The sequence below is a fragment of the Corythoichthys intestinalis genome, chromosome 19, assembly GCF_030265065.1.
Source record: "Corythoichthys intestinalis isolate RoL2023-P3 chromosome 19, ASM3026506v1, whole genome shotgun sequence".
Taxonomy (NCBI): Eukaryota; Metazoa; Chordata; class Actinopteri; order Syngnathiformes; family Syngnathidae; genus Corythoichthys; species Corythoichthys intestinalis.
Window position 1 is genome coordinate 12,252,804 of NC_080413.1, and position 26,578 is coordinate 12,279,381.

The window sequence follows — 26,578 nt, forward strand, 5'->3', positions numbered from 1 at the left end:
GTATGAACAAGAAAAGCACAATTTTTGTTGCCAAAATACATATACTCTGCTTAATTGCACTAGATAAAGCCTCCTCCGAAAAACAAAATTAACAAAAAACACAAAATGTGATTTTGGAGTTCGCTCAAAACTTTGGTCATTTACTTTGTGTGACAAGTGCGAGTGAAGCTAACAGGCTTGAGAGGGGAAGCAAAGTTTGTAAATGATCAGTGAGCTGCCAGGTTCAAAGGTCCTTCACAGGGAGTCGCCGCTGGAATTTGCTCGATCGGGCACAGTCTTCCGCGAGGCAGCCGTCACAGCCGCTTTTCTCCATTCCTCTGAAGGAACAAGCCCAGAACTTGCCATGGAAGTAACCGTGGATGATGTCATGGTGCACGTCTCGGCCGAGGAGAAGCACACCTCGCCCGACTACATGGACACCAGAGACGGGGAAAAACGTAGCCGCTCTTCTTCCTCATCATCGTCGTCCTCCAGCGACAAAGAAGAGCAAAAAAGTCAAGAGGATGTGGAGGCCAAAGAGGTATTGGCGATAGAGAAGACTGCCGTCCATGAGACCAAAGCAGAGGAGGTGAATGGCGGATCCAGACGCTCCTCTTCCTCCTCCTCCTCCTCCTCCTCATCCTCCCGGGGAGCAGACAACGCCGAGGATGGGATGCTGATGGCTTACAAGCACCATGAGTCTGACTCCGAGGTGGCAAAGGAGAAGGATTTGGTGGACTACAGCATCAAGACATTGGAGAACGTTGTCCTGGATCAGAGTGCCCTCGCTCCGGTCGATCCCGAGCATCCTGAGATCTCACTTTACGTCAAGGTAGGAAAACATTACGCTTAAAGTGTATATGAAGAAGCCTGCTAATTAGTGTGAAATGAGTCGGCAGTTTTACCGCCAGTAGCAGCGCAAAATGCTCTTTTTTAAACTAAACTTTATGCCATTACAGTGTTAACAGTGATTTGTTTGCGCCAATATTTCGGGGAGCGTCCTTCCATTTACGACATTATGAAGTTCGCACACAGTATGTCTTATCTTTTACGGTCCAGATAAACAACGGGCAGAGATCAGTGCTGTAAAGCACCACGCCCGAGCATTGCACGTCTATCCACATTTCCATAAAAGCAACTATGGTAAAATATGGAAATAAATATACGTGATCAGTTTCCGGGGTCAAACTACTGCCATGTTAAAACCTTTGCTGACTGTGCAGCCGCTGTTTTATGTGACATTTTAAGACATTTAAAAGTCAGATAAATGTGGGAAAATTATAATAATGAAACGACTAAAATGGTAAAATAGAAGCACACACTTTTTGAGTAGAAAATTATGTGTGTTATTTATTGGTCTGCCAACCAGTCATTTCAAGTGTGATTACACAGTTAACCACTAGATAGTAGCACACTTTTAGTAGAGTTTTGTTAAGATTTTGCCCTAGTGTTTCCTTTCCATGTGATCACCCATCGATTTCACCCGTTGTGGCCTGGTCCTTGTGTCTTGACCAATCCGCTGCTTCTTGTATCAATCACCTGTGTATCATTGTGTTGTTACCCCATGTCTGTGTTGAAGTTCCCCATGTGCTGTCTGTTCTTGTTCGATCATTGTCAATCTAAGTTTCTATCCGATGTCTCTTCATACGCCGAAGCCCTCATGTTCGGATCCCCTGTTCGAAAAAGTTTTGATGGTTTTTGTTTGATCCCCTATCCTTTTGTTTGTACTTTTTGTTTTTGTTAATTGTCATTAAACCTTTTTTGTAGCGATGTAGAGATGAAGCTTCGGGAGGCATTGAACCACCTGAGCCAATCGGTTCGAGAAAGGGTTAATTTCTCGAAGCTTCATGTGAGAACGGTACCACCTACTGGTTAAGTGTATGATCACAGTCAGTTTTCTCAACCACATGAGTAACTACTCTTTTTTATGTGTGTATGTGTTTGTATCTGTTAGGAAGGAATTCATTTAGAAAATATTGTTTGACCAAATCCTCTATGTACATAGAGTATCACATATGTATAGACAGTTATCCTTCACTTATCGCTGTTAATGGGGACCATTAAAAGTGAAAGTGAAAAAAACGTAATAAGCATTGTAACGTCCCAGCCCCATTTTTAATATTTATTTTTTGTGTGTCTATATAATACCCTATAAATGCATATATTATCATTAGAACAAATAAATTAAATAATGATTTGAAATGTTAATAATGTATAAATAATACAGACTACATTCATTTTCTTTCGTATGACGTGTGTGGAGGTATGTGTAAGTGAACATTAATACAGTTCCTGACAAAAGTCTTGTCGGTTATCCATTTTGTCGAAACAATTGCTAATAACCTGACTTTTAACTATTCAATTGGTTTCAGAAATGACTCGTATGAAAGCTAAGACCCTCCCAAATGATGTTGAATGTACAAAAATATATTTGTTTCACTGAAAAATGATTTATTTATTGTGGCAAAAGGTGGATTTTTCAGAGGAATCTTCCATTGAATTACACCACAGTCGCTGCAAATATTGCAGTAGACCTACTGGAGCCCGCATGGATTCAAGATTCACTCAGAAAACAGTGAAGTTTGGTGGTGGCAAAATCACGGTCTGGGGTTACATCCCGTATGGGGGTGTGTGAGAGATCTGCAGGGTGGAAGGCAACATAAATAGTCTGAAATATCAACAAATCTTAGCTGCCTCTTACATTCCTAACCATAAAAAGGGAAACATTCTGAAGCAGGATGGTGCTCCATCGAATACTTTAATCTCTACCTCCAAGTTCCTCAAGGCAAAGAAGATCAAGATCCTCCAGGACTGGCCAGCCCAGTCACCAGACATGAACAGGATGAAAGAGGAAGCATGGAAGACGAAACCCAAGAATGTTGATGAACTCTGGGAGGCATGCATGACTGCTTTCTTTTATGTTCCTGATGACTTCATCAATAAATTGTATGAATCCTTGCCGAACCGCATAGATGGTGTCCTTCAAGCCCTTGGAAGTCTTACAAAATATTAAATTTGGATCTCACAGCACCACTACTTAATTAGCTTATGTTATTTTTGTAACATATTTTTGTATTTGAAGTACATTTTTTGTTCAATTTTCACACTACTTTCTGTAGGCGATAAAACTTTTGTCTTGCCAAAATTTGACCTTTGTCTTCATTGAATGATACATCTTTTTTCAGTGAAACAAATACATTTTTAGACATTCAACATCATTTGGGAGGGTCTTAGCTGTCATGTGAGCCATTTCTGAAACCAATTGAACATTAAAAGTCGGTTATTAGCAATTGTTTCAACAAAATGGATAAGCGACAAGACTTTTGTCAGGCACTGTACATAGATGAAACTGTTTATTCTTATAACAAGATACTTTTAACAAGATTATAAAATCAGCGATGCATCGACTGCGCGAGAGTTGAGCAGCAAAGAAGTGAGGGAACGCTGTAAGAAATCGTGTGTAGTGTGTGCGTGTGACAATTATTCCCCAAATGGTATTATCATAATATGGCAAGTTGTGCAATGTTTTCTCTGAAACTGGCATGAGCGTAATCAGGCAGAGGACAGTAAAAGTGCTTGTGTAACTTGAACATTGATGTACTTGATGGGGGGGGACAAATAGAGGAAGTCCTCTTTCTTGCTGGCTCCCTTCTATCAACTATTGTACTAATCCTTCTCTCCTCACTCTTAAACCTTTCACTCTCAAAACTATCCAAACTCTTGCCTGATCGCAACTTTCCTTCAAACACCCACATTTTGAATCCAGCCAGAGCTTCGGTGTTTATATATTGTAGTGAGCTGTCAATCACGTGGTACAGCTGGCCAGCTAGGCTGTGGACGTCATCTTTTCGTAACCTCCCCTAAATGAAGCGGTACGCGCTTCGCGGAAACATCCCTTCATTACTCGACACGCTTCGAAGACTTGCCGCACCTCGTTACATCACTACTTTTTTGAGTTCACCTTCACCTTGCCTCGCCTCCCTTTTTCCCTCCTTTTAGGTCCACCTTGACCCCACACCTTGACAAGAGTTGTCCGATAATGACTTTTTAACCGATAACCGATCTTTTGATATTTTCCAACTCGAAACATCTGGTACTGATATCAAACCAATACCGATATATGCGGTAGTGGACTTAACATATTATGGCTAATTGTATTGTGATGGCCCACTGGATGCTTCAATAATAATATGCTCATAAAAAAATATACAAGACATCTTGATTTGGAAATATCTAATGGTCAATAATCATGACTGCTGTGCTAAGCTGTGACCAGCCTTTGTACAAAGGCTTCTACATTAACTTTGAAGGCAACATGCATATTGGCCCAAAACCGTTAATGAAAAACAGATGTCGCGAATATCTTTTAATTGGACAACTCTATTTTTTTTTTACTTAAATTTGACTAAATTACTGTAGTTTTATTGAACATTACAGTACAACTTCAAACATGCTTTTTACGCCTACAAAATGCAACAACTGTAGGTTCTGGTTTTTCATTAATAAACATCCGTCCTTATTGATGTGTAATGCAAGATATTAATTTTTTTATCTGAGAAAATAATGTGATTGGTCTGTAACAAACCCCCCACAATGGATGTGGGCTCACTGTTGGACGCCTCCAGTTTTTTCCCCCCTACATTGACAAGAACATTAAAGATATCAATTTTTGGAGGGGCTATTGTTTATGTCCGCAGTGTTATTCTTTTTTTTTATGACTGTATTCTTGTTGACAGTTGGTTTTCTAATACTTCAAGTGTCTTTGCACATTCTGTAACTTCATCTGTGATTGGCTACATTATTCTTCTTTCTTCTTTTCCTTTCGGCTTTTCCCTTCAGGGGTCACCACAGCGAATCAGTTGTCTCTATCTAACCCTGCCCTCTGCATCCTCTGCTCTCACACCAACTACCTTCTGCCGGAACAGAATTGTGTGTGATATATTGTAAATAATGGTCACGAGTAACTTTTGTTAAATTTGGCAAAAATTTTGCATTGAGGCACCATACCAAACCATTTTTAAAGTCCAGTGACCTACAGTATCCTCCAAGTATTTCCGTCTTTGAGTCGCTTTACTTTAAGTGTGTTACTATTTGACAGGCCAGTGAATGATTAGCCTAGTCCCTGAATTTAACCATTATCTTTAAAGGGATCATCTAAAGCTAAACTGTTGAGGATTACGGATATTTACTCACTATTTTATGACATGTGCTTAGTTTAAGGCGAGTTCGAAGGACAGGAAATGAAGGGACAATTTTGGAATCCTAATGATTTAAGCCCAAGTTTTAACCCCTTCAGACCTAAGCATGCTGCTGAAAGACATGACGCCTCTGCGTCTCTAATCAAATAATACACGGAATTTAGTTGCTATTGGCACTTCTGGGAGATGATTGGATGAAACTTTACCCATCAAAATCAAATCAGGAGTTTTGGCATGCCCTCTTTGCTATTTTTGGCTCTTTGAAAATGGCTGACCAAACGCAACTCTAAAAGGATATCGTAAAGTGCTCATTTCTCATCAAAAACACATTAACATTAACATTAAAAATAACCATTAAAAGCATGAAAAATCCCCAACCAAAAAATTGCACATTGCTCTGGAGTTTGAGTAGAGTAAAAATCAGCGCAGGTTTTTTTTTTTTTTTTTGCCCAGCAGAAAAAATGCCGGTCTGAAGGTCTGAAATCACACACACACAAATCACACATGCCCATTAATATCTCTTATACACAATACTCTCACATTGACCTAAAGAAATCTCATATCTACAAAAACCTCTTATACACATCATATTATCTTACTGAGTATAAATATATATTTACATACCGTAATTTACGCACTATAAGGCACACCTGACTAAAAGCCACAACCCACCAAATTTGACCCGAAAACGGCATTTGTTCATAAATAAACCGCACTGGAGTATAAGCCACAGCTATCCTCACCGTATTATAAGTGTCCTTCATAAGACCAAAAGAACCACCATGAACCAATTGGTTGCATAGCTTCATTGCTTCAAGAAGCTTCATTTGGCCATCACTGCTCCCTTGAGGGAGACAGTCAACCTCTGCTGCCAACTGCTGTCAACACTATTGTTGTCCAAGATACCTCCTATTATGCATTGCAGCGCTACAGATGTAGATAACAATTAAAAATTCATTTTCTCTGCTGATTATTTCTTCATTTACTTCTCCAGTTGTTTCATTAATTGCTAGTTATGGTATTTGGAAACACTTTATTTGACAGTGGCGCCATAACACTGTCATTAGACAATCATAATTATGACATGACACAGATGTCATTTGTTTTATCCGGAAAATTATCTCACTTTTGAATGGATGTAAAAGATCCAAGCTGGAAATAAATGGAGTTAGTGACATAATTTGCCGGATGACACTTAATGACATCTGTCATAAGCATTCAATAATGCCCATGATAGTGTCATGTCATAATTATGACAGTTTTATGATAGTCTTATCACACCGCTGTCAAATAAATTGTTACCTATTAACCCAAATAAACCAGCAAATAAGACAGACTGGACTGTAAGTCGGAGGATTCAAAAAGAAGGAAAAAAGTAGTGGTTTATAGTCTGAAAATTACGGTATATATTCTTAACTAAATTGTCCCACATCCCTCAGAGAAATTATAACTCACTCAAAAACCCATCCTAATAAAAAAACAAAGTCAGAAAAAAAAAAAAAACTCGCAGACATTCCTGCAAATAGTCACATAAAAAGGAAAAGCTTGTATTTGTCAGGTCACTTTCTCCATACGCAGTAAAGGTGAACACTTGTTATTAAAAATGCAGCTCAGGCTCTGCCCCTTTCGTACCCCCCGGCTCCCTTACACCCGCCTCCATCTACGCAGCATAGCCTGACACCTGTTTGCACTCGGTGTCATTGAACGCTTTGCTGCTTGCATTCCAGCTGCTTTACCAGACAAATCTGACCTCAATCTGCATCCCCGACTCATCAGCTGACCTTAGGACCAATTTTGGATCTGTCTTTGTTGGACAACTTTGACACTGGGACAGTTTGTGTGTAATTTGAATATAGGATGTAGTGGTGTGACATATTCAAGTATTGGGCATTGAGGAAGAAACATGTCAGGTCCTGACAAAGAGCCTGAAATTGAACTTTTTGTCAAGGTAAGGCTGAAAATTACAACGATTTAGAGTGTGTGTGTGTCTACGTGTGTCTCTCCGTGTAACAAAATAGCAGAGGTAAAGTTACCTGTGATGCTCAGTGATGTGCAGCTTCTTCTTCTCTCGTGCAACATCCTCCTTCGCTGCTCGGCGCCCCCTGGGAGCAGACTGGTGTGTGTGTGTGTGTGTGCACCTGTAGCAGGTGGCATGAAATGAAAAGAAAATAATAAATCCTCCTCACAGGAATGCTGGTGGATTCCAAAATTGCCAACACAGCAACAGAAAGCCTTTAAAAATTAAAAATATGTGTTTAGTACTTATCCTGTGTGTGTTTCCATTACAGAAAGAATGTGACCTAGATGAGTATGATGCCGAATTACATTTAGGAAAGTGAATCGATACTATAACTATTATTAATGTTAATTATAACTAAAAACTTCTAGAGAAATTACGGTGGGGCTTTGCTGTGGTAGATCAGATACCTTCCTGTTGATTTGGAGAATTTTTCGGACACTTCGTGTTGATATTAGGTCACTTCCTGTTGATTTGGGGACATTTCGGGGACACGACCAGTTGATATCAGGTCAGATCTTGTTGATTTGGGGACATTTCAGGGACTCGTCCTGTTGATTTAGGGACATTTCGAGGACAATATCAAGTCACTTCGTGTTGATTTGGGGACATGACCCGTTAATATCAGGTCACTTCTTGTTGATTTGGGGACATTTCGGGGACAATATATGGTGACATCCTGTTGATTTGGTGACATTTCGGGGACATGTCCTGTTGCATGGCTGTCAATGACTTACTTGGGCGCCAGTTGAATGTCAATGGGCCGTAATGGTTTTTGGTAAAAAATCACAACCACACAGGTTTTTCTGCCATTGAAATGAATTGGAAATTTGGATGTACACGGCTGTCAATGGCATCCCATTAGAAATGAATGCGACAATTTTATAGAACCTGTAAATTTTGGGCAGATTCTGTATACTTATATGTCCTTACTGTCCTGGAAATTTTTGATATGTAAATGATGCGATTTGGTCAAAAACTGTAGGACTACATACATTTTTATATATTTTTTTCTTCTTTTTCTTAAACCCAGTGTTTATGGGCAAACGGAAAATTTTTGGGGGGGGGGGGGGGGGGGGTGTCATTCGAAAAATTCCTTTCGTCGTGCGAAAATTCCGGTCATTTTGATATTTGAATGATGACGGTCGGTCAAACGGTTTGGGCTGAGCGGCGCGCCAAAGAAATGCCATTTAAAAAACTTCGAATTTTACTATATGGGCCTTTGCCCTGCAAAGCCCCATCTAATAATGATATACACAGCATATTTGTGTGTGTTTGTGATAAAGTGATCATTCACTGCCAGCACTTCTGAGTTCAAATGGCTTTGTTACATTTGCCATCAATGCCAGTGTATAGCTTGATGTACTCTTTATATACGCCCTACATACTTAGTATAATAATAAATACGGTAACACTTTACAATAAGAGTCCCTTAATTGACATTAGTAATGCACTTTTAGACATTAACTCATGTTTAAGTAACATGACAATAATTCATTTAATCCTTAACCTAACATTTATTAATATATTAATTAACATGACTTAAGGCATTTGTTAATGCATTTTAAGACAATAACTAATGCTTAAGTAACATTACAATAATAATATAGTTGCTTATCTAACATTTATTAATATATTAATTAACATGAGTTAATGCATTAGTTAATGCATTCGTTAATGCATAACCAGACAGTAACTAATAGTTTGGTAAAATTAAAAATATATATAGGCCTATATAGGGTTAGGGTTTGTTAACTTAAGCATTTATACTTTCTTAGTTAAGGGACACATGTGCTACACATTACAATAAGGGTCCAAAAAGCATTCAGTAATGGTTAATAAAGGTTAAGGGGGGGTAACTTAAGCATTTATAATTTCTTTTTTTTTTTTTTTTTTTTTTTTTTTTTTAAACCTGTCCTGTTCAGCTGTTTGACACAGAGAATGGAAGTCTAAGTGCCCGGATTCTGAACAGTTTTAATGTTTCACATTGAGAGTCTGACATACTCCCATTGTGATCATTCAAAATACCTTTTTATTATGACAAAGCAGCGAACAGGAAGGGATTATGGGGGGACAGAAGAAAAGAAATACAAGAGAAGAAAGAAAAGAAACACATACACAAACAACAACAAGAAATACATTGAACATCTAAACTAGTTACTAATATGCTGGTGCTATCGTCAGCGAGATGTATTTCCGGTTTACACCATGTGGGGGCCTATTGGCCAGTGAAAGAGGAGAATGGGGGTGGGGGTGTCTATAAGACTATAAACTAAGTGATTGAAAGGGGTAGAGTGTACACAAATCAGTTCTGTGATCTAGAACCCAGTAATCGTGTGAATCTCTTATGAGTGAAAGCCCGTTGGCGACCAACCCTACGCCGCCGCATCGCCAATCCCGGCACCGGAACCCCCAACCCGAGCATGCCCTACCACATCCAGCAGCACGCAAGCCCCACCGGGCGCGCGACAGCCACGCAGACGGGCGGAGAGACCGCGCGGGCACCAACCCAGGGCCACGGCCCACACCCAGCCAGCCCGGGGAGGGAGGGCGGGCGGGGGGGCGGGGGGATCCATGCGCAGCCCATCCCTCCTCCAACCGCCCAGCAAAGGAGCCACCGTCACCCCCCCCCGGGACCCAGGGTGGTCCCCCGGGCCACCCGCGCGCCCATCAACCGGCCTTCAGGGATGGCAGGAGGGGACGCATCACCAACCCCCACGCCTACACCCACCCCCGCCCGCCCACCCGGACCACGAGCCACAGCCCCCCAACCGGCACGGCACGCCACGGGACCCCCAGCGGCCCACCAAGCCCCAGGCAAGGCAGGGCCCCCCGCCGGTGCAGGCGACACCCCGCTGATACACCGGCGCCCAGCCAGCGACCCGCGACGGAGCGCAGGGCGGACGCCCAGCCAGAGAAGAGAGGGGAAGGCGGAGGCAGGAGAACGCCCAGGGACTGCCATGGGGCGACGCAAGATCGGAGACCCGACCCCCCAACCCACTCCCGCGGCCGGCAGCCGAGGCAGAGGGGAGGCCACACCCCGGAAGCCACGCCATATAGAAAAAGTGTGGGACCCACCTACCACCCTATTACTGTGGCTGCCAGGTTCCCGACTGGCAGCCATCACCCAGCACCGTGATGGGGGTGTGAGGGGAGGGTAGTGCAATGTATGCATTAAAATAGGAGAGCTTGGCTTGGGGCAGTGGGACCGCAGCATGGAGTTTCTGTCCAGCCGCCCGTCCCACCGCCCTTTGCCAGAGCTCTCCTGTGGACTATGATGTGTGTGGTGCATTTAAAAAAGGTGCAGGGATGGCGGGGCCTGTGGTGAGGAGGCAGCCGTGAGGCCCCCCCCCCCCCCCAGCAGGTCCCAACCATCCCACAACCTTGGTGTGTGGTGCATTAAAAACAGGGGGGAGTCGGGCTGGGACTGTAAAGCCCCGTCCCAACTCTCCCCGGAGAAATGTATGAGCATGTAAGTGCCAGGGTGAAAAATATTTACAGTGCCGAAGTGAGAAGTGCGTGAGTTAAGAGGCAGGCTCCCGCGGGCGTGGCCCCGTCCACCAGAACCACCGGCCCCAGGGCGGAAGAAGCGTCAGGGCCCCGATCAATCCCCGCCCCAGAACACCCACGGCGCCTCCGCGACCGCCCACCCCCCTCCCACCCACCGAGCACCCACCCCGCACCCCGAGCAGGCGCCACACCAAGCGCCGGCGACCAGGGGGCGTCCACCCCACCGGCAAGGGACAACAAGCCTCACCCTAGGCCCCGCGGGCCCCAAGAGGCCCCGCTAACGACCCCGCCGGCCGGGGGGCAGCCGCGGCCGCCGCGGCCCAGGGAGGCAGACAGGGCCGGAAACAGACCAAGGGGAGAGAAGCGCACCCCCCACAACCCACCCCCGGGCCAAGAGGGGCGCGCGGTATGGCACCAGAGGGCACCTCCCCGGCACCCGGTACAGGGAGACGCGGCTCCGGCCGGGCGGACCTGGGAGGGAACCATGGCTGCCGCATACACCCCCCGGCCCCCACCCCAACCCCAACCCCAACCCGGCCGGCCGGGGAAGGGCCGCGGCCCCGGACCGGCACCCGCACGGCCCCCCCACCCGCCCACGACACCAGCGCGCGCCCGACGGGACCCCCCGCACAGCCAGACGCAACCGGACAAGCCCCGGCCGAAAATCCCGGGGGCCAAGACCGGCGGCGGGACGGCCCAGGGCAGGACGCCAACAAACTCCACCTGTAAAGCTGATAGAAGAAGAGGTTTATCAAACACCATTAGATGTATGCCAAGGACCAGTGAAGTGTATTATTTACGCATAGTTCCTTAATTGTTCCAAGTCTGATAAGTAATATATAGGGTGTTCCAAAAAAAGTTGCATATGATCCCCAGCAGCTGGAAACCAAATTGTCCATGAGTATCCTTGTAAAATAAGCCCATTGACCGACTAAACTGTGAAGGAAGAAAAATTATTTATTACATGCTGTTGGGAGTGTATAAAACAATTCGGATTTAAACATGTCCAGTTTCCAGCTGCAGAAGGATGCATACAACTTCCCTGGACACCCCGCATACATCCATTTATGTATACAATTTTATTATTTTTGTGGCATTCCTTCGCAGGTGAGAGAGAATCCTTAGTCTATGTTCATCATTCTTGCGACCGTTTCCCACTGTTGTTCGTATTTGTCCATTTTATTTGTCTGTTTGGCAGATATTTTCTCTAATGTTATATATTCAATGATTAGATTTAGCCATTGGTTAATGCTAATGTTTTGTTTGTTTTTCCAATTCAACAATATTGTTTTTTTGGCTATCGTTAGACTTGCTAGTAGTGGACGGGTTTGATGGATAGAGATATTCACTGTATTCAGATCGCCAAGCAGACAAAGAGTTGGAGACAATGGAATCCTGCAGTTCAATAGGAAAGAGAGTTTCTTCGTTATCTGTGCCCAGAAATCTTGTATTGGTTTACATTGCCAAAGAGCATGAAAGTATGTATCTGAAATATCTTCGTTGCAGCTTATACATTTATCGGATTGGGAGAACCCCATTTTGTGCATTTTAGATTGAGTAATATGCCATCTGTGCAGTATTTTGAACTGTATAAGCTGAAGGTTCTTATTCTTTGTCATTATAAATGCATTTTTACAGATGTTGGACCAATAGTTATTATCTAATGTTACCGAAAGTTCGTTATTCCATTTTTCGATTGGTAGGCAAGTAGAGTTGTTACATGAGAGGGCTTTATATACTTTTGAAAGTATTTTTTTTTGTTGAGGATGTATATTTATAATTTCTTACTTAAGGGACACGTGTGCTACACCTTACAATAAGGATCCAAAAATCATTCAATAATGGTTAATAAAGGTTAAGAGGGGGGAGCTTAAGCATTTATAATTTTTTTGTTAAGGCATACGTGTGCTACACTTTACATAAGGGTCCAAAAAACATTCAGTAATGATTAATTCAGGTTCAGTAAAACGTAACTAAGAAATTATAAATGCTAAGTTAACAACTTAGGGGGTGGCGTGGCTCAGTGGTAGAGTAGTTGTCCCCCAACCCAGAGGTTGTGGGTTCGATTCTTCACCCTGATGAACTCGCCTAGGTATCCTTGAGCAAGATACTGAACCCCACGTTGCTCCTGGTGCTGTGTGTCACCAGTAGGTGAATGGCGAGATAGTGTAAAGCGCTTTGAGCGCCTTGAAAGGTGGAAAAGCGCTATATAAGTATAACACCATTTACCACCAACAAACCCTAACCCTATATAGGCCTGTATATATTTTTGATTTTACCAAACCATTACTTACTGTCAGGTTATGCATTAACTAATGCATTAGCTAATGCATTAACTCATGTTAATTAATATATTAATAAATGTTAGATAAACAATTACACTAATTATTGTGAAGTTACTTAAACATTAGTTATTGTCTAAAAATGCATTAACTAATGTTAATTAAGGGACCCTTATTGTAAAGTGTTACCATAAATACTACTCAATCAATTAGCCTGAGCAGGTCTGTCATGCCTTGTGTAGATCAGCAGGTCAGCAGCCTTTGTTGGTGTATGCGCGTATGTGTGCTTTCCATGTTGACAACTGTCATTGTATCACATTATGTTGTATTTGTTGTGTTGTTGTGTGCTAACAATGACACATGCTGGCGCTGGGTAAAAGCTGATTAGGCAGCTTTTTAGAGACACATCTGCTGTGTTCTGGTGTTTGCCTGCGTGTGTGTGTATGAGACATGTATAATTTAGGTGTTGGGTTAGGAGGTAGCGCTCTACTACAGTGAAACACGAGCTTATTTCAAATCAATAGGGTTCTTCCTGCATCGCTATTTTCACTTTGAACATCACTGTACTGTATCACATTTCATGGTTCATGCCCCTACTATTAAGCTGATTTTCTTTTTTAGTATTTTAGGATCTAATTATACAGTACTGTAACATTGCAGCAGCACTGAGTTCTACTAACCAAAAACAAAAAGAGGCAGTCTCCAACTAAAATTGTTGTTGTTCCCACAGAGAATAAGGCCTGAGTAGTCCTGTTTGCTCTGCTTGTATGTGTTGCTGCTTCGTGTGTATTCATGTTGTAAAATAATAATAATGATCTATTGTTCCCAGGCGGGCAGCGATGGTGAGAGCATCGGCAACTGTCCTTTCTCTCAGCGCCTCTTCATGATCTTGTGGCTCAAAGGTGTCGTCTTTAACGTCACCACCGTGGACCTCAAGAGGTGAGCGATGACATCATCACAGAGACTGTGCTAGCAATTATTCACTCTTTCCCTAATCCCTTTCACTATGTAGGACATTTTATGTTCATTAAATGAAAAAACAACTCAGCTGCTTGACACGGAGAATGGAGTTCTGAGTGTCCAATTGGTCTGAAAAATTTTAATGTATTCAGTGATTAATTTGTAAATCATACAGTAAGATGCCGGAACGCAAAGTGCATATGACAGCGCAGGGATGATGAGACGCGCACAGGTCCCGGAACATACGCAGAAAATGGTGCTGAAAACAACACGCAAATGCCCACTTACCATGCTGTGAAACTTACAAGCCTCAATTTCAGATAATATCCATGGTATAAATGTTATGACAACAATTTACAATTATTTAGGCTATACTCTGCACAGCACGGGCAATTGCCCACATAACCACAGGTGGGACTTACAGTACACAGTCAGCAATTAGTTTCTCAACAGGTCTAATTTGTGGAAAAAAAATAGAGATTACAATAAATAACACAAACCTATTCTTTTGCGAGGTTCATCCCCTCGTCTTCTCTGGCCCCAAAGTTCCCACCGCCTTACAAATTGTGCATCCCAAACTCGAATTTCCCACAAAGGTACTGGCCTGTTGCTTCGGCTGTTAGTGGTCCACCTGGCTGAATGCTGGCGCTGTAGCTGGACCCCATTCCTGATGGCGCTGAACCTGACCAGCTACTACCACGGTAGCAGCCTCCTGCCCCGGCTTGGCTGGCTGTCCGTGAAACTGGTTAGCTGCTGCGGTGCTAGCCTCCTGCTGCACCTGGTCCTGCACGTTAGCATGATCGCTGCAGCTGCCCTCATCGCCGGTTGTTGCTTTTCTGACTTGTTTTGAAACATCTTCCTTCTTTTTGAAAAAATAAAATAAAAAAACAGTAAATGCAACTGTCTTTTTGGCATGTTGAAATACCATTTGGTCCTGGCTGCTTGCTCCCCAGATGCCACAAATTTCCAAAGTTTTTATTTTTATTTTTTTATGTCAGGGGCGTGATTTGTTGGTCCAGCTTTTAAGTGCATCAACAAATCTGACTCTTTCAAATGACGTTAAATTTTTATAAACAACATGCAGTTCTTCGGATTTGTTCCATAAATGAATTTATGCATAGGCCTATTATTATTTTATTTTATACATTAAAAAAAAAAAAGTTTTTATATTATTATTATCATTTTCTACACACGACAGGTGCCATATCTGCCCAAATACGTTCCGGAACACAGGGAGGCCACAATCAAGAGGGTCGGATCTTGTTCCGGCAGGATCCGGCACAAATTAACCCCGAATGAATCACATGGGAGTATGACATACTTCCATTGTGATCATTCAACGTACCTCGTTTATTAGGAGAAAGCAGCGAACAGGAAGGGGTTATGGGGAACAGAAGAAAAGAAGGAGAGAGAGACAGAAGAAACACAAACAACAACAAGAAATACATTGAACGCCTAGTCCAGGGGTCTGCAAGTCCAGTCTTCGAGAGCCGCTTTCTAGCTTGTTTTCCATGTCTCCCTCCTTTAAACACCTGAATCAAATAATCAGGATCATTATCAGGCCCCTGCAGAGCCTGCTGATGAGCTGATCATTTGATTTAGGTGTGTTAAAGGAGGGATACATGGAAAACCGGACTTTCAGACCCCTGGCCTACACTAATTGTGAATATGTTGGTGCTATCGTAAGCTAGTTGTATTGACACCATGTGGGGTGCCTGATAACCAGGGAAAGAAGGGGGGGGGGGCTGAGAGATGAGTGAATGGAAGGGGTGGAGTGTACACAAATCAGCCATGTGGTCTAGAACACAGTATTTGTGTGAATCCCTTGTGAGTGTGGGTATGTTGGCAATTTCAAGGGCGTAGGTTTGGTCTCAATATTGGTAGGGACGATATAACAGCATAACCTCCATGTACACTTTTTGCTTGAGACGGGACATTAATAAGACCAAGCAGATTGGGTGAACGGCGGTCACGGCTACACTTCTCACCAATGTGAACCATATTAATTGTTAGGCTAAATTATTAATGCAAAATAAATCAATACAAATTTATTTAACTTCCGCACTGCAAATTTATAACGTCTTATTCTGATCATTTTTCTTAAATCTAGTCGAATAATTTTCTCCATCTTGTTCTGAGTGTAACAGGCTGGTTAACAGATTAAAGCGTCAGATTCTTCCACTTACTTTAAGTAAATATTACTACAGTATTTGTTCTTATTAAGGCCATACAACTACAAGTTGTTCATTTTTTACCTAAATAAAGAAAAAAAATGCTTTGAAATATTGTATTGAACAATATCTATTCTTGAATTAAGAATATTTCTGACAAACAATTTTTTTTCCTTTCTAATATTAAATATACAAACGTTTTGCTTAAAATAAGTCTGTTAAGCTTATTTTCAGCTGGGTATTTTTCTTATTTCAAGAAATCTAAGTGAGTAAAATTTACTTGAAGCACGAGCAGATAATTTCACTTATTTCTATTAGATTTACACTGAAAACAAGGGAATTTAAGTTTTTTTTCTTCTTTCAGTTTTAAGAAGGTGGGGTTTTGCAGTGCATATGTATGTATTGGTTGAGGTGGTACAAAAACTACTTAAGAAACATTTTGAAAACTTCCAGAATAAGTGTCTGGATTTTATACGCAAATTTAAATTGCAACATTTAAGCGCAGAGGTGGGTAGAGTAGCCAAAATTTTTGCTCAAGTAAGAGTAGCGTTACTTCAAAATAATATTCCTCAAGTATGAGTAAAAGTAGTCATCCATAATGGTAGGGTTAATTTTATCCTTACAAAATGGGAAGACAATTGAAATCATCTATATAATTGAAGTCATTATATATTGCAAATTAAGGTTGCGTAAAAGTTGGTGGGGACAATTTAAGCATCCTGGAAAGTTGGTAGTGTTATGTCCCTACCGTCCCTATGCAAACCTACGCCCTCGGTTGGCATCCTATTCTATGCTATCTCATCGCTAATTTTGACACCGAGGTTTTCTACTTGAGTGTGTCTAATTTCACCTAGTGATGCGTGAATCCCATCTATCTTGTTTGTATTCCCTTAGGAAGCCGGCGGACCTGAACAACCTGGCACCTGGCACCCATCCGCCATTCCTGACCTACAATGGTGATGTCAAAACAGATATCAACAAGATAGAAGAATTTCTCGAAGAAATGCTGGCACCTCCAAAGTAACGCACGCACACACATGCATACACACAGCCACAAGGAGCCTTCAGCTGTCCTACATATTGACAGATGTTCGTACTGTCGAATGAATGTGGTAAATGTCCTGGCCTTGCTGTGACCAATGCACTGCTAACACAATTGCCTCTTGACGATTAATAGTTATTTCAATTAATGTAGATTAAAACGAAATGCAAACAGGCTATTTACGGTATCTACATCTGGACCACTCAATGCACAATATAATGATAACAACTATTATCTTTCTGATTATAATTGAGGTACCCCAAACTGTCAGCTAAGCAAAGGGAGTCCAACACAGCAGGCAATGACATCTTTGCCAAGTTCTCCGCTTTTATCAAGAACACCAAGATGGATGCCAATGACGGTGAGGCATTTGTTATTTTCTAAAAATATTTTGTATTCAAGGTAATTTTGATATTTCTTTTCAGTTTTTAAGAGTGATAGCCCTTCAATTGAGTTAAGTCATAATAATTTGTAATATCAAATATCAATTTTAAATTAAAATGTATGAGAAAAGGTGTACATAAGTTTTAAATGTTTAGTGTTTTAAAATGTGAAATCATGAAAATATTAAATTTTTTATTAAATGTCAATTGTTAATAATTTTATTTACAAGGGCGTAGGTTTGGTCTCAATATTGGTAGGGACGATATAACAGTTATTTTTGCTGGGGATGGGACATTAATAAGACCAAACAGATTGGGTGAACGGCAGTCAGGTCAGGGCTACACTTCTCACCAAGAAGAACCTAATTAATTGATAGGCTAAACAGTTAACGCAAAATAAATCTGTATTGACTTATACTAACTTTCACACTCCAAATTTACAGTATAACGTCTTAATCTGATCATTTTTCTTAAATCTAGTCGAATAATTTTCTCCATCTTGCTTTGAGTGTTAAACGCTAGTTAACAGATTAATGGGTTAGATTCTTCCACTTTTAATAAATATTGCTATTTGTTCTTAATAAGACCATGCATCCAAAATTCGGTCATTTTTCACCTAAATCAAGAAAAAATGCTTTCAAATAATGTTTTGAACAATATCTATTCTTGAATTAAGAACATTTCTGACAATCAAGTTTTTGTTAAGATTAAATATACAAAGTTTTTGCTTAGAATAATTCTGTTAAGCTAATTTTCAGCTAGCTATTTTTGGTATTTCAAGAAATCTGAGTAAAATTTACTTTAAGCACTGGCAGATAATTTCACTTATTAGTAGTAGAATTACACTGAAAACAAGTTTTTTTATTTTTTATTTTTAAGGAGGTGGGTTTTTGCAGTGCATATGTATTGGTTCAGGTGATACACTGATGCAGGACGGACATAATGTAGCAAAATTAGAGGTGTGTTCGCTACCTACACAGCATTTACGTTTTTACATTACTTACAATGGCTGCTGCTGGTGGAAAAATATTTGTACATAGACTTCATAATGATATTGACAGGACACCTTCCCCAGACACTGCGCCACGCCTTCAAGTAGGGGGCCGTCCAACTCGCCGCTTCAGTCGGTCGAAGTCGGTCGCAGTTATTCTCAAACACATGCAGCGATCCAATGCCGGGTTTAGATGGAAAAAGTACGAAAGCTGTACCGCATACAAACAGGAAGGATTGTCTCAGGAGTGATTTGTTCGAGGATTCAATGTAATTATTATATTTTTCGTACCTCGCATGAAAAAAAATGCGTGAAAAAAATCAATGGGAGAAATTAACCGCTGCAGCATTGGTGTCATAATTCGCAATATTTACGTAAAATAAATGATAACTGGTTTTTTACTTTTAACTAAGAATCGGCACTGCTTTTACTTTCATATCTATAAAGAATTCAGGGATTTAAGCATTTACTCACAAGAGTTTTCAACGTAAAAAGCTTTTTGTGATGATAAGGCGGCGCCACAGTGGCTTATGGACTAGCAGCACGTTCGACATGTTTTCGTAAAATAAATTCTAACTGCCCGTTTTTTTTTTTTCTTTTAACCAAGAATCGAGACTGTTTTACGTCCATATCAGTAAAAATTCAGGGATTTAGGCATTTATTCACAAGAATTTTCAATGGAAAATGCTCTTTGTGTTTCCACTCGGTCAGCTTTGACGGAGATACAGTAAGCTCCCTACTAATCGGCCCTGCACCCAGTGTCCTGTCAATATTGTATTATGAAGTCTATGACTTGTAATATCCCTCGTCTTCGAAGGGGGCTGAGGAGGCGGCATGTTGTATTTCTGTTGGGGAGGGAGTCACCAGCCAATCAAATGTGCGTTTGAGGGGAAAAAATGGACTGGCACATTCAGCAAGTGAAAAGGGGTCAATGTATGTCTGAACCAGGGGTCGCGTTAACCGAATATTTTCCGTCGTTGACCGATTTTTTAAAACGGTGACGGAAAAAACTGAAGTCCATCTGTCATTTTGACCGGTTGCAATTCACACCCCAGACCACAGGGTGGCGAGTGAGCATTTTAATTAGCTATTGTCTCTCTTGATGCATGACGTCGTTGGCCTTTCGTTGAAAAATGTCAAGGCAACTGAGTGTCCGAAGTTTCTTCAAAAAGCCCCAAAATGATGATGAAAGAGGTGAAAAAACAGGGACTGCACAAGCGGGCACGCAATTCAAGTCCCTGCGCACCAGGAGGAAAGTGTGAGACTACGTTCAGGCCACAGCAGGTGAACTGTTAATTTCATTGTTCCATATGCTACATATGGTAGGCTACCTAACTACTGGGGCCACAGTCAGCTGTTTTTGTCACTGCGGAGCAAAAGTTACATATCCATCTGCTTGATGTGTGATGGCACGGTGTGGATTCTCTGTTAAGCTTGTTCGGACAGAATATTAATTTAAAATGAATGAAAACTAAATACTATTGAATATGTTGAAGTGGTATGCAATGTTAAGAGTCTTGTTAGCTGTAGGCGCACTATCCTAGACCCCTCACTATCCACTCGCGGGGGCCTGCGCTTGTCAGTGACGTTCCTTATTCTCGCTATATGATTATACAACTTTAACATTTGTTAATAATACGCTCTGTGTGTAGTATCATCCATCGCTTTTCCTTTTTAAATGGGCACTTATAAGCGAACGCAAGAAGTAACAACGGGAACATTTTTAAACAGGCATTTGACGGGAGAGCATTTCGACTCTTCGGCGAATCACATCGCGAGAGCGAGTGGATAGTGAGGGGACCGCGCGCGGCTCTTAAGTGTCTCTTTCACGTGACTGTCGTAGCCGGTGTAGGCGCTTGAACCTACACCGGAAACGCGCTCGGCCAAATGGACACACAAGTACGGAAGGTGAATTATGCCAAACAAAGGGTCACCACAATGTCATTATCATCATTTTAAAAATTTAAGTGACGGGTAAAAATAGATTATGACCGGATTTTTCTGACCCTGTCAGTCAAAATGACAGACAACGAAAAAGTCTAGCGCAACCTCTGGTCTGAACATAACAAGTACTGTAATTTATTTAATAATGGTAGGATCAATCATATGCGGAGTTTAAGGGGCGGGGGCAGGCCCCCTGGTGGCCGAAAAGTGTCATTGCTTGTAATTGACTTTCCTATATATATAAAAGTTGTAAAGCAATAAAACAAACAACAAAAATGAATGAAATGAACAAAGAAAACCCAAACTATTTTTATAATGGGTCGAAATGATTTTTCGAACAGATCATGTGACGAGCACCTTAGACGTACATTTGCTGTAAATATTATCACCCCCCCCCCAAAAAAAAAAAAAAAACAGCGGAGGGCAATTCTAAATTACCTATATAACTGAAGTCATTATACAGTGCAAATACGTTTGCTTAAAAGTTGGTGGGGACAATTTCAGCCTCCTGAAAAGTTGGTCGTGCTATGTCTCTACTGTCCCTATGCAAACCAATGCCCTTGTTAATTATTCTTATTTTTTTTTAAAAATGTTGGTAACACTATAACTGTGTACTAAAACTGTCATAACACCGTCATAATTATGACATGACACTATAATGAACATTACATGAACAAGTGTCCTAACCCTAACACAATTCCTAAATTCTAATTCCAACCCAAAGACATTTGAAAAGAATCTCAGTATTGCATCAAAAGTGACATAATTTACTAAATGACGTGTCATAATTATAAACCCTCATTCATGTTTATGACAGGTGTCAAGTCATCATTATGGCAGTCTCATGACACCGAGTTCGAATAAAGTGTAACCAAAATGTAGCTTAATAGAAAAGAAAAAAAATATATATATAAACAAGAACTGAAGGAAAGTATTCATGATTTAATTGTCATTGTGTGACTAAATCCTCAGTAGATGGCAGCAGACTCCACTGTTTTCTCCGTCCTAAACACTTTGCTCCCACCTAGTGGACATTATTCCCCTCTCGCACTATATGATTTTAGCCTTGGAGAAAGGGTTGACAAGGTCCCTGAAAAAGCTGGACGACTACCTAAACAGTCCGCTGCCTGACGAGATTGACAGCAACAGCATGGAGGAAGAAAAGACATCCAGAAGACGCTTCTTGGACGGAAACGAACTGACACTGGCCGACTGCAACCTGCTGCCCAAATTGCATATAGTCAAGGTAGAGTTACCTGAGAATATACAGGATGGCTGGCATGTTGGTATGAAGTGGTGAGTTTAGAGTGATTTATTTGACCGTTATTAGTTGTCCTTCAAAGTAGGTTTTACTTAGCATTTTGAACTGATGTATTTTCTATCATGTGAGGAGAAAGGGCAAAACACACATAACACAATAAAAAGGCAAGGCAAATTTATTTGTATAGCACAATTCAACACAAGGCAATTCAAAGTGCTTTACATCACATGAAGATCATAAAAATCACATTAAATCAAAAGAACGTTGAAACAAAGACAGTCAAAACAGCAAATAAAATTATACATAGAAATTGCATTAAATCACGAATAGAAAAAAACCCCAAGACTAATCATTGAAATCAGCGATGGAGCAAATAGCAAATAGCTTGAATTTTGAAGTATATAGACAGTTATGGATATGCTATGAAACGAGACCAGGGCTGCAGCTATCGATTATATAAGTAATCGATTAATCTATTGATTATTTAGTTCAAATAATGGAGTAATCGGAACATTTGGTCAGAGGTGGATAAACTAGCAAAAGGTTTTACTCACGTCAGAGTAGTGTGACTTCTAATTAATATTACACTAGTAAAAGTAGTCATCAAAAATGTACTCCAAAGCTACAGTGTTTCAAGAAGCTTCATTTGACCATCACTGCTCCCTTCGGGGAGACAGTCAACCTCTGCAGCCACCTGCTGTCAACACTGTTGTCGTCCAACATGCCTCCTAGCATGCATTGCAGCGTTACAGATGTAAATAACAATCAAGATTCATGTTCTGTGCTATTTATTTCTTCAGTTACTGTTCCAGTTGTTTCATTAATTGCTAGTTATGGTATTTATTTTTTTACAGTGGCACCATAAGACTGTCATTAGACAATCATGATGATGACATGACACTGTCATGACCATTAATGAAATCTTATAACAGATGTCATTTACTGTAGTCTTATCCAGCAAATTATCTCACTTTTGAATGAATGTAAAAGATCCGAGTTGGACATAAATGGAGTTAGTGACATAATTTGCCAGATGACACTTAATGACATCTGTCATAAGTATTCAGTAATGTCCATCATAGTGTCTTAGTGTCTTTTAACAGTGTTATGATGCTGCAGTCAAATAAAGTGTTACCTATTAACCCCCCAAAAAATCAACAAATAAGTTGCACTGGGCTAATAAGCCATAGGATTCAAAATGAAGGAAAAAAGTAGATGCTTATAGTCCAAAAATTACGATAAAACAAAAATTTACAAGCTCAAATTACAAACATTGGCCTGAACAGCGAAGCAGTTGAATTCAGCTGTGAGACAAGTTATGTCATATTCACTCTAGCCACTAGACAGCAGTGTATCCACCCAAATTAGTAAAACTAAATTCAAACACTTTAAAATAGGGCTGTTAAATTTATCGCGTTAACAGGCGGTAATGAATTTTTAAAAATGAATCACGTTAAAATATTTAACGTATTTAATGCATGCGAGCGATGATCCACTCATGCATTGCCGCAATTAGACTACAATGGTGCCGTTTTGTGTATATTGAGAATTGAGAGCTAAGAAGCAGAGACAAGCAAGAGGAGTGGATTCAGGCATTCATTGGTGCCGCGCTATTTATTGGCATAAGCTTTGGAATCTCTTCTACAACAATCATAACTACTGTGGCGAGCGACGTGGGGTAGAACTACAGGAGATAATCTTTTTCTTAACACCCTGTGTTGAACACAATGCAGAGAAGATATACCATTAGCAGCTACCACTGACAGTCATGGTTGCCCAACTTCCCATCATGCATTTGGGTGGAACAGTTAAGTCGCTACAGTATCATTTACTGAAAGCACAACAAAAATAATAGTCCTATCTCTTAAAAAAAAAAATGTTCACAAAAAGAAAAGCGCTCAATGGAAGGAGAACTGGCATTCCCAATCAAAATAGCTATGCAAAATAATACTCAGACTTTGGTCAAACTCTATTCAAACATTTCGTTTAGCTCAACAAATACACTAGACGGCATAATTTAGTAACAATATACAAACTATCAGAGGTCTCGTACATTGTGAAGTCAACACTCAAATGAACGTAAGGTACAATGAACCCGGAAACTACGGCGGCAGTCGAGGGGCAAAACGCACTAGAAAAACTTGGCTAGATCTCTAATTAATTTAAAACTAGCCCTTGGTACCTTGTGGTGTATTTCAATCACTACCTTCCAAAATGGCGTGCTATTTATTTTTTTCATTGAAAATTTTACAAATTTTTTAAAAACGAAAACATACAGAGAAGTTTTAATATAAAATTACTATAACTTGTACTCACATTTATCTTTTAAGAATTACAAGTCTTTCTATCCGTGGATCCCTTTCACAGAAAGAATGTTAATAATGTTAATGCCATCTTGTGGATTTATTGTTATAATGAACAAATACAGTACTTATGTACAGTATGTTGAATGTATATATCCGTCTTATCTTTCCATTCCAACAGTAATTTACAGAAAAATATGGCATATTTTAGAGATGGTTTGAATTGCGATTAATTACAATTAATTAATTTTTAAGCAGTGATTAACTATTTAATTAATTTAATTAAAAATTCTAATTGTTTGACAGCCCTACTGTAAAAACAAACCATTACAACAAAAGATGTCCCGATCGATCGGGTCTGATCACGTCATTTTCAAAGTATCGTAATCAGAAAAAAAATATCGGACATGACTTTTTTAAATATATATATATATTTTTTTATTTAAATTGTTTTGTAATTGTATTTAACGTTACAGACAAAATGTCTTACACTCATTCAGAGTAGTTTTGGCTTAAAGTAGGGGTATCAAGTTTATTGCGTTAGGCGGAAATTAATTTTTTAAAATTAATCACATTAAATAATTAACGCATGCGCTGCACGACCCACTCACGCATTGTCGCGTACAATCTATAAAGATGCCGTTTTAACTATAGATATTGCTAAAAGGCAGCGTATAATGAGTAGAGAGAATTTTGACAGTCTTTGGAGCCATTATTTATGTGGCTAAAGCCTTACAATACCTCTCTCAGCAATTAGAAATAACGTGGGAGGCATTGTGGGGAAGAAAGATAGTAGTTGATCATTTTCTTAACACCCTATGTTCTTTCCCAACGCAGAGAAGATATATCAATTGGTGCCCCTACGCACAGTCATGGTTGCTCTTCCAATCATGCATTTGGGCAGAAGTTAAATGGCTGCAGTATCATTTAATGAAAGCTGAACAAATACACTAGATGGCAATATTTAGTCACAATATACAAAGTCACATTTATCCTTTGAGAATTACAAGTCTTTCTATCCGTGGATCCCTCTCACAGAAAGAATGTTAATAATGTAAATGCCATCTTGAGGATTTATTGTCATAATAAACAAATACAGTACTTATGTACTGTATGTTGAATGTATATATTCGTCAGAGTTTTCTTCATTTTTTTCTTAATGCATTGCCAAAATGTATATGATCGGGAAAAATTATCGAGAATGATTGGAATTGAATCGGAAGGAAAAAAAAAAGCAAATATCGGGATCGGCAGATAATCAAACTAAAACGATTGGGATTGGGAGCAAAAAAACATGATCGGAACAGCCCTAATTACAACGCCACTCTAAATAAACGAATCCTCGAAGCAGCAAAACTTGTTTCGAAGCTTTTTTCTAAGCGAATTACCCGAGGTAATCGAGCATTAAAAGAGACTGAAAGTCCTCCATTTGTTTTCCAGGTAGTGGCCAAGAAGTACCGCAACTACGACATCCCCTCGAATATGACTGGCATCTGGCGTTACCTGAAGAATGCTGCCGCCCGTGACGAGTTCAACAACACGTGCGCCGCCGACTCCGAGATCGAGATGGCCTACAAGGACGTGGCCAAGAGGCTTGCCAAGTAGCCTTTTAGCAACCAAAACCATCCCTTTTACACTTGGCCCTCCAGAGATTTATTAGTTTAAGGATGCACAAATGCACTCAAATGTGACGGATGGTCCCTATCCCGCTGTCTGTATTTATTCCTCGTGACACAATGCTCCCTTTCACATGTGCTACGTAGCTTTGAGTCACAGACGCGTCGAGGCGCTTAGATTTATTTATCCCCACGCCCGTGGACGTCTCGCCTGATTCCAATGTTTATTATTGAGCTCCCACTGCGCCACGTCTTCCCCTGAGACGGCGCGCCTACGAGCCGTCAACGTCAATGTTCCCCTTGGTCGTCATTAAACTCCACTTGTTCTGCCTCCTCACGCTTTTCTCTACTGTTATTTCTTTCTTTTTTTTTATATGAAAGACTAAAATACTTCAAGTCAGGCCAGCAGTTTTTGGGCCCTCAAGTCTGCTAACAATACAATATTGAGTATTGTGGGAATGCACTGACTGAGTCAATGCATCCCACTGCTCCTTTTTTTTTTTGTCGTAAAAACTTTGGCAAGTATTTCGTCTCACATTTTCCACAGCGGCACCGTAAAGCTGTCATAAAACCAAATAAACCACCATGAAGCTTTGAACGAATTGTCTGCAAAGCAATATTGCTTCAAGAAACTTCATTTGACCATCACTCCTCCCTTGGGGGAGACAATCAACCCTGGGTGCCAACACTGTTGTTGTCCAACATGCCTCCTAGCATGCATTGCCGCGCTACAGATGTAAATATCAATATTCATCTTCTGTGCTAATTTCTTCAGTTACTGTTCCAGTTGTTTCATTAATTGCTAGTTATGGTATTTGGTAACACTTTTTCTGACAGTGGCGCCACAAGACTGTTATAAGACCATCATAATTATGACATGAAACTGTCACTAGCATTAATGAATGCTTATAACTAGGGTTG

The 26,578-nt window shown here is 40.6% G+C and overlaps 1 protein-coding gene across 2 annotated transcripts; it reads left to right on the plus strand.

Moving 5' to 3' along the window:
* The first annotated feature begins 258 nt into the window (after positions 1-258).
* clic5b (chloride intracellular channel 5b) lies at positions 259-26,077 on the plus strand. Of its 2 annotated transcripts, none has more exons than XM_057823673.1 (6): positions 259-811; positions 13,816-13,925; positions 17,012-17,137; positions 17,414-17,520; positions 21,542-21,723; positions 25,482-26,077. In XM_057823673.1, the coding sequence occupies exons 1-6, from the start codon at positions 344-346 to the stop codon at positions 25,644-25,646; spliced, it is 1,158 nt and encodes a 385-aa protein (XP_057679656.1). In that variant the 5' UTR covers positions 259-343; the 3' UTR covers positions 25,647-26,077. The 2 variants fall into 2 exon arrangements, with proteins under 2 accessions (XP_057679656.1, XP_057679657.1); XM_057823674.1 differs by lacking the exon at positions 259-811 and adding an exon at positions 6,970-7,125 and having other exon boundaries at positions 25,482-26,076.
* The last annotated feature ends 501 nt before the right edge of the window (positions 26,078-26,578 follow it).